Source organism: Pteropus vampyrus, unplaced genomic scaffold (genome assembly GCF_000151845.1).
Source record: "Pteropus vampyrus isolate Shadow unplaced genomic scaffold, Pvam_2.0 Scaffold216, whole genome shotgun sequence".
Taxonomy (NCBI): domain Eukaryota; kingdom Metazoa; phylum Chordata; class Mammalia; order Chiroptera; family Pteropodidae; genus Pteropus; species Pteropus vampyrus.
In genome coordinates this window covers 1,380,464-1,390,041 of record NW_011888997.1, presented here as the reverse complement: position 1 = coordinate 1,390,041, position 9,578 = coordinate 1,380,464, and the positions used below count along the sequence as shown (strand labels likewise).

The 9,578-nt window shown below is 32.3% G+C and overlaps 1 protein-coding gene across 1 annotated transcript in view; it reads right to left on the bottom strand.

Annotated features, from left to right (window-relative positions):
* PLCZ1 (phospholipase C zeta 1) overlaps window positions 1-9,578 on the bottom strand; it is a 39,237-nt gene that overhangs the window by 14,640 nt on the left and 15,019 nt on the right. Inside the window, exons 5-8 of the mRNA XM_011372933.2 lie at window positions 8,376-8,520; window positions 4,494-4,643; window positions 1,639-1,881; window positions 215-362 (exon numbers count right to left, since the gene is read on the bottom strand). Of these exons, the coding sequence (XP_011371235.2) occupies window positions 215-362; window positions 1,639-1,881; window positions 4,494-4,643; window positions 8,376-8,520 (686 nt within the window). The remainder of the gene's footprint in view (window positions 1-214; window positions 363-1,638; window positions 1,882-4,493; window positions 4,644-8,375; window positions 8,521-9,578) is intronic.

The following is a 9,578-nucleotide window of genomic DNA, read 5'->3' as shown; positions in this document are numbered from 1 at the left end:
CTAGATATTCTCAATCAAAATTTCATAATTTAAAGAAGTTAACTATTGGTTAAGTTCTGTGAAATAAAATTTAATGTAACTTTTTTTTAAATTATGTTAAATATGTTGAAAATCTTATGAGAATGTACTTTTTATATCATTGACCAATCTGGACACCTTAGCAGTGAATATAACATGTTTAAACACTTCATCTATTTAAATCATAAGAATTTACCTGAAAGTTTTGAAAGTTTTCGAGCTTCTGACTCTCCAATAGAATTAGTTTCATTAAATTGTTGATAGAGTTTTGAATGGTAAAAGCTTCTAAACTTCTCAGCTTTAGTATAAATGACAAGATCAGATAGGGCCAGAGCCACTTTTACCTTTTTTGATGTAAAAATAAAATGCAGTAAATTCACAATTTTGCACTAATAGTTTGAAAAATATCTTTTCCAACAAAGAAAATATAGTTTCACATCAATTATTTTAGTCTTTTCATAAGATTATCTCTCTGTAAAATCTATTTGGATTGGGTCAATGTGATTATTTTTTATGATGATAATGTTTAATGTTATATGAAACAGCCCAAATCTAAAATTCCAATTAATATAACAAGTATTGAGGATGACACATATTGTTATTTCTTTTTTCCTAAAGACTTCAGTTTGTTCTCATGAATTTTACAAATTTAGATTTTTTTTTTCATGAGTAACTTGTATTTCCAGTGTGATCTAACATTTTGGAGTAATTTCTACTGTATAGCGTACACTGGCTCTTTTACAGCTTGGCATCTATATCCTTTACATTTCTCTTAGCCCCTTTCCCAAGTCTTGTTTGGGGAAAACATTTCTTGTTCATGCTCAATATATGTGCTAAGTATCAATAATGTAGATCGGGCCTGGCTAATTGAAGCTTTGCATTCCCCTAGCAATAGTGATTGGTTCAGGGATGTGCATATAATTGAGTAAGAGTCAATGTACAAAAAGAATTTGCGTGGTCAGCTGAGAAACGGATAGGCTTTCCAGGGGATTTGAACCTGGAAGCACATAAAGCTGAAGCTTTGCAAAGTCTTGCACCAATATCGAGAAAGTGAGGCTGAAGTTGGAGAAAGAAATTAAGTTCTTTGGACTTTGCTTGAAACGCTATACCAAGTTATCACTGAAATTAGAATTCCTTTCCCTAAACTTTTTATTCATGTGGGCTATTAATTAATTGGGCCAAAAATTGATTTTACCTAAACCACATGAATTAGTTTTGTGTCACTTGCAACCTGATATACCTTCTTATGTCACACTAATTTGTATACTTATAATACTATGTATTATAAACAGTGTTTTATGGAGTTTTTTGTCCTTGAGGACAAAGACATTATATTTTTTGTCTTTGTATCTTTTGTACACTGCACGATGTATAATACATAACAACACATAATATTTGTCGACTATAATAAAAAAATGTAAAAACAACAGGAAAAAAGATAATTTTTAAAAATTACTTTCCACTGCTAATATTTCCCCCCAAAAAATTAAATGATAGATTACAATTTCTGTAAGAGGAAAAAGATTTTCCCTTCTAAAAAATTTTTTTTAATTCCCCACCAATAAGAAAATAAGACAGCTTTTCAATCACATGTAAGATGTTCCTAAAGTATCATCTCACCCTCTTTTTCCTGAAAAGTGGCAATCTAACTAAATTTCTTGGCTCTGTTTCCTTTTCTGAATAGTCTTTTAAAAAAGTCAATGCTCCTGATTCTTTCATTTTGTCCTCTTCCTCTTCTTTTTCTGCCTCTTCATATTCTTCATATTCCTGTACCTGACCATGCTTATCAGAATTTCTCCTTTCACGGGTTTCCACTAAGGTTCCTATTTTCTTGTTTCTAACTAGTATTTTGAATTTTAATGCCTACAGAAAAAAAAGAATGTAAAAGATACAATTACATGCATTTGTAACAGTCATGGAAAAGCTTTTCATCTTATTCTTAATTAGCCCTCAGTAGTAAGAGATGTAAGATAAGAGCTCCATCTTTTCCAACACCTCTATAAATACCCTAATGGACACCGGTGATATTATGGTATTGACAAAATTCACCAAAAAGTAAGCCTGTTATGATTGGGACTTAGCCCCATGTCTTTTACATTTCACAAATTATAACTATTTAAAAATTTTGAAATATATGATAAGGGTATATATATATATACCCTGTGTGTGTGTGTGTGTGTGTGTGTGTGTGTGTGTGTGTGTGTGTATACATATATATACATATATATATATATATATGTATATATGTATATATATGTATATACATACATATACACACACACACACACACACACACACATATATATATGTTAAAATATTTGCAATGTTACAGAAGTTAGAATGCTACAACTACGGGTTAGTAAATGCTTCAGGTCATTACTCTTTTATCCAATAATAAAAAGTATTAAAAGAGCTCAGGTATGTAAAAATGTCTATTGTAGTGTCTTGGCATCTAGTATAGACTAAATTTAAATTAAAGATTTGTAAATGTTCTTTACATTTCAACTGTACTGCATACCAGCATCATCAACTTAATATTTCCCGTCCATCAAAACTAGGAACATGGCAAACTTCACCAACAGAATCACTCAATCTAAATCCAAAGCCTTCTGGTTCCCATCTTTCACTTAGTTTATTTCTGCCCTTTTAAAATATTCATTAAATAACAAATATACTCATTCGGTGTCTGCTATGTTGTATACAATGCTGCTGAAATCTGGACTATGAAGTTAAGTTCTTTTCTTCAAGGAGTTTTGTTTGTCCCTTCCCTTTGTCATCTCAAGGTACACCTACTCAAATTATTCCGTCATCTTGGGCCTTCTCTCTTTTACCATGACCTTTACATTACTCTCTGGTACAGAGTTTACCAAAGTGCACTCTGCAACTACATGTAGCAAAAGCATCACCTGGAGTGCTTGTTAAAAGAATGGATTCCTGGGATCTACTTCAAAATTAGAGAATCAGAATCTTGCGCTGTAGGACTGGAATTATGCCTTTTTAACCAGTCTGTAGGCAATTCTTTTGTACACTGAAGACTGAGTGCAATAGGAGAAAATGACTTTCTCTAATTCTTCATTTACTCATTGAAAAGCATCTCCTTACTTTAGTATAGAAACAAAAACTGTAATGAAAACTATATATCTGAATATATATATTAACATATATGTTATATTAAAAAATAGATTTTCTTAAAAAAGATTTATAAATAATAGGAGGAATTCTATTCCTACAAAGTTAAAACTTACTGTAATTTACTGAATTAGACCCTGATTCTTAGATTAAATCTTTGATGATGTTTCTAGCACTTTGCCCAAGCTATTTAATATTTATTTCCTGTCATAATTGAATACATTTTGTGTGCAAGCATTTTTCTGAGGTGAAAGTTTTCCATATGTTCAATTTATTTTGTCCATCTCAATTTTATCATGAGCCCTCACTTCTTGTCACTACTGTCAAAATACCTTCATCTTTAAATTTTCACCCAATTAAATAAGGTAAATATAAAAGAAAATATTCAAATATTATAAAAATACTGCTCTACACCAAAATGATAATATGTCAAAATTAAACTATTGGTTGTTAGACTATACTATCACTCAAAAAAGAAAGTTCATTTATCATCTTATAAAATTTGGGGCCAGCAGAGAAAAGTAAGAAAGAATGGCCAGAGAGGAATAGGGAAAGCCTAAAGAATGTGGTGTTACAGAAAAAACAGTGTTTCAAGGAAAGGAAGGCGGCATCCCCAGTATTGAATGTTGTCAAAGGAACAAGTCAGATATATACTGAAACAGGTCCATTAGAATTTACCAGTAGGAAAGTCTTTGATAACCATGAGGTATTTATTACTGTGATGCAGGTGGAAGAGGAAGCTCAATTGGATATGCTGTGAAGAGATGAGGAAATGGAAATTTGGGTTGAGACAGGGAATAATCAAGAGATAGCTAGAGGGCAAATTGAAATACTGAGGGTAGGGTGGCGGTGCTTTTTTAAACCAAATATTTGACTATGCTCAACTGAAGATGTAAATGGGCCCATACAGCCAGGACAATTGAAAAGAGCATTAAATTTTTAATTTTAATTAAGAATTAAAAAAGAGGGAACTTACTACCCAGATGCTGAGGTATTGGTCCTGGACTACATTTACAGCCGAGATCTTTGTCCCTTCCTTAGCTTTTTGCCTATAAAACAGACCAAATTCCTGCAGCCTAATATTAATTGACTTGAAATTTTGGACTCATGGGGTACGACATACAATAAAAATGTGGATTTTTACATATATTTCTATATATTCTCTTGTCAAAATACATTCACTAAACGCTCATAGAAATGTTTCCCAGCACATTGCAAAGATACACCTCTATAAATAATCAAATCTAAGCATTTTCATTGACCTCTAATCCAATTTCATGAGCCAATATAATAGTGATATGCTTTTTCTTTTGTTTCTAACCTGAGCTTCTCAGACAAAATGTTACCTCTGGTGAAGGTAGTTGGTCTGAAAAGTCATCAAGCATATCAGAAAGCAAGGCATCTCCCAAAATAAACTGCAAATTGTCCGCCATCACTTCTTGTTGGGGAGGGGAGCAGTGATTCTCCAAAGAGAGCACCAGTGGGTAATCAGAAGCCTAAAAAATTAACCATTACTACAGTTATTTATCAGAACTCCTCAATGACTTGAAATACAATTAATAGAATCACTTAATCTATTTTAAAACTTATTGCTAATGATCATTACATTTGCAAAAATAATTAAGCATTCTTTAAACTGAAAGCACTTTTGAGTTTGCAAAAACAGAGAACACTAAATCTATAGAAAAATAAAAATTATTACTATTTGCACTAGAATTACAGGAAACTGAAGCATCCAAAAGTGAGTACTTATTTAAATAAATTACAGCATATCAACATAAAGGAATGACATAGATCTGTTAAGAAGGAGGTATAGCTATACATACTACTATGGAAATTTGTCTATAATATAGCCTTATGAAGAAAAGCAAGTTGCCAAAGAGTAAGATTCTACATTTTTACTTTTTAAAGTATGTGTGTGTTTATGTGTTTATGTAGATATTTTCAAATGTGAAGGAAAAACTTTAACACTGATAAGTTAGGGGAAATGTTACTTTTTTACTTTTTCGGTTTTAAATTCTAAAAACACAACTCATTGTTTTATAATTAAAAACAAAGATAAAGATATTTCCAGTGTTTAATAATAAAGAGGATATGTTAAATAAAGATGACTCTACAAAGATATTTTCTGCTCTTTCTCACCACTATAAATTTGAAATTTGCTACAAAGTAGAGAATAACACTCATTTTTATATCTTATTAAAAATGATTTTATTTTGTTTCCATATATGATTATTGGAGCACAAATTTACCAATTTATAAACAAGCCAAGATACTACAGGGTATGCTGCATTATCCCAGACCTTTGAATAAGAGAGAGAATATTACTCCTTTTCAATGTATGAGTATCTTAGTTTCTGTGGCTACTGTAACAAATTATCACAAACTTGGTTGCTTAAAACAGCAGAAATTTATTTAGGAGCCCAAAATTTTAAAATCAGTTTCATTAGCTAAAAAACTACTTCAAAGTATCAACAAGACTCTAGGGAAGATCTGTTCCTTGCCTTGTCCAGCTTCTGGTGGTTGCCAACAATCTTTCGCTTGTAGCCATATCAGTCCAATCTCTGCACCTCATCCTCACATTGCCTCCTCCTCTGTGTTTGCTAAACCTCCCTCTGTCTCCCTCTTAAAAGGATACATATGATGGCATTTAGAGTTTACCCAGATAATCTAGGATAACCTCTCCTCTCAATTTCTTTAACTTCATCACATTGGCAAAGACCTTTTTTCCAAAAAGAGTGACATTTACAGGTTCCAGGAATTAGAACCCAATATCTTTGCGGTCCTTACTCAGCCTACTACAATAACCTTCTCATATAGACCCACATACATGTATATTGACTCGGTTTAACATCAAGAGAACGTGCAAAATGTTTTCCCAAAAATAAGAAGTGATTTTGAGTCTAAGCAAAGTGATGGCCTAGCAGACGGATTCCTTGATTAGGCCCTGACTTCACTCACTGGGGACAGCTCATTTTTTCAGCTTCTTTGGTGTTCCTTGCCTCCGCCCTCTGGGAAGGTCCTCGTGTCTTTTGTCCTCTTTGGCCACATCTAAAGTAGGTGTTGAAGAGTTTGCTTTCCTTAAAGTCAAGCAACTTTTGTAGCTCACTTCCTGACCAAGAGTTGTTTGAAAAGTTCACATACGAGGCAGACTTATGTTTTGTTGTGTTTTGTTTTGTTTCTGGCGATATAGTTCCCTTAAAACAGACTTTTTATCTGTTTGCTTCTATTAAGTTTTATGTGCCAGTAAATATAAACAAAGTTCTTTCCTAATCAGTTACACCAAGTTTATTTTATTTCATTGTTCTCTTTTTCCCAAATTAATGGTGACTATCTTGAGTAGAAAGTTCAATCTTCAATCTAATCTTTGCTGTAAAACTGAGTTACCTTATGCAACTGAGAAGGCTCATTGAGTCTTTGTTGCTCAAAGCCTTTTTTTCATTCCATCTCTCTCTTTGGAATCTTAGAAGCTGTAGGGGTTTCCATTCTTGCAAAGCCTTTAAATTTTAGGATTGTCTCTATTTGCTTTTATTTCCTTGGTTACCCACCTTGAATGAAGTGACACAGTTTGCTATGCAAATATCTGGGAAGAGCATTTCAGAATAAGGGTTAATATTCCAAGTGCAAAAGCTTTGAAATATGTTTGAAAAAAGAGTAAGGAGGCCAGAATGGACAAGGGAACAAGGCAAAAAGGAGAAGAAGAGATCAGAGAGGTAAAAGAAAACCAGTGATATAGGCCTAGAGAGTCACAGCTTGGATTTTAGCTTTTATTCTGAGTGGGACTGAAACTTTTGAGAAGGAAAATGACATGATTTGACTTACCAAAAAAATCAGGCTGGCGATACATTAAGATGAAACTGCAGGGGAGAAGAAAGAGAAGCAAGAACATTGGATAAAAGCCATTGCAATAATCCATGTGAAAGGTGATGGTGGTTGGCCAGGACAGTGACAATAAGAATGGGTTAAGGATTAAATTGGTATATATTTTGAAAGTAGAGCCAAGAGGATTTGCTGAAGAACTTATTGAGAGGTTGAAAGAAAGAGGGGAGAGTTAAAGTTGACAACAATGATTTAAGCTTGAACACATAGAAGTTATACCATTTGGTGAGATTGGAAAGACCACAGGGAAGAGCCTGACTGGCGGAAAGCGGATTATCTGGAGCTCAACTCTAAACATATAATGTTATATATGTCGATTAAATATGCAAATGGAATGTCAAATTGAGTAGTTGTCTATTTTGGTGTAGAGTTCAAGGAGGAAGTTTGGGTAAAGATATAAATTTAGAAATCATTAGAAATTACATGTTTAAGAGAATCGATCCATACATCAACATTTTATATTAAGATAAAATTTTTCAAATTTTTATTTAAATTTTGTGAGTATTTAGCATTTTATACTCTTTCTAATAAATGGTAGAGCAATTGATTTAAATTTGTGATTTTAAGTTATATGTAAGTTTAATATACATTAAGTATTCAGTAAGATTTTGTTAAATCTCTTCTAATGAAGTAATATACAAAGTTTACAAAAACAATTTAAAATATGTGAAGGTGCTTAATTAGCCAAATTTGTAAATGGTACCAAGTATTGTTCAAAATTGAATGATTGTTAAAACCTGCTCGATTTATAGACCAGGATTTGTAATCTAAATTTAGAAGCTCTAGAAAACACTAAATCTTTGAATCTCTAACTTTAATTGAACAAAAATTAAAATCCAAAATAAACTTCTGAACATTCTTTGCTGTATAAATAGCAGCACCATACTACCACAGTCATAAAAAAGTGTCAACAATTGAGATAATACATTTTTGGCATTTTATTTTTCTCTCTTGAAAGTGAAATAGTTGAATATTGGTAAAATATTTACCAGTATATAGAACAGTATTTCTCAAACATTTTTGGCCATAACTCACAGTAAGAAATATATTTTTACATTGTGAAAGAATATACTCACATTATATATATGTATCTATGTATGTAGATATATATATAAAATACACACACATATACAATTTAACAAGAAGTTCCATGAAACATGCACTTTACTGAGAAAAACTTTGATAAATATACCAATAACTATATGCTACATGAATTTCACTACTAATAGATCATAACTCACAATTTGAAATATCACCGATCTAAACTAAGGCCAAGCATTATACAATTTTTAAACTAGTAAATTATATTATGTTTAACAAACTATAATTTAGCAAAGATATGCACGTACTATAAATGCATATTTGTGTATCGCTTGTATAACAGTTTTAAACAGAAGCTTGCTGGTGAGTGTATAACCGTGGTATACAACAGGTTCATTTTGTGATCCATCCCAGCAATCAATTTCCAGACAACGGCATCCTTTCACAAGGGCACTAGCAAAATTTAAACAAAACAAACTGTCATTCCTGGATCATTAAAAAAATATACTTTTAGTGTCAAAATATTCTAAAGACTATTTGCGATTTTTAAAATAAATGCATAAATTGATCTATAATAAAGACAAATTGTGCAAAACTGAACACATTTTTCCTATTTTCTATGTGCATGGCTTGACATGGAACTAATGTATGGAAACCATAATTCCAACATCCCCAAGATGATACAGCGTTCAGTGCTGAATCCTACAATTTCTACCTATTACTTATGCTTTAAGGGCAGGAACCAAAACTTCAGTCTTATAAAAAATATTTGATATGCAGTGCACTATCAATAAATATTGTATTTATATTGGAAAAAAGGGGAGCTATAGGGATGTAAGAAGAAAAGTAGAAGGCAGACAGAAATGATCTCCTAAATACAATCTTGGAAGAGAGAGAACCGAATGAAAAAAAAGGCTGACTTGTATCACCAGGATCTTAAAATTGATACTTATGTACCAGGAAGAAGGTCAAAGAAACCCCTGCCATATATGGAGATATTTTTCTATAGAAAACCAAGTTAATACTTGTTTTACAAGAAAAATATTAAATTAACCTTCTGACTCTAGGCCAGTGGTTCTCAGTTAGGACAATTTTGCCTCTTAAGAGATATCTGGCAAAGTCTGGAGACATTTTTGGTTACCATAACTGGAGATGAAGGGAAGGTTTGCAACTGGCATCTAGTGAGTGGAGGCCAGAAATGCTGCTAAATATTCTATAATGCATAGGACAAGCCCCCAACAACAAAAAATTATCTGACCTGAAGTGTGAAGAATTTGAGAAACCTTTACCTGAGCCGTAACAACTTGGAGAAGGGAATGTGGCCCCAGCACCAAGTACTTGATATAGAATCAGTAATTCTTTCAGATAGATATACAGAGTACCAAATAGGCCATATGAGAGAATAGACTTTTTGAGGGATCATATTTAATCAACTTTCTAGGTAGATGATTGAAGTAGTATTTAGGTAGGAGTATAACTGAGAAAAGATAAAGCAATTATGACACTGAAAT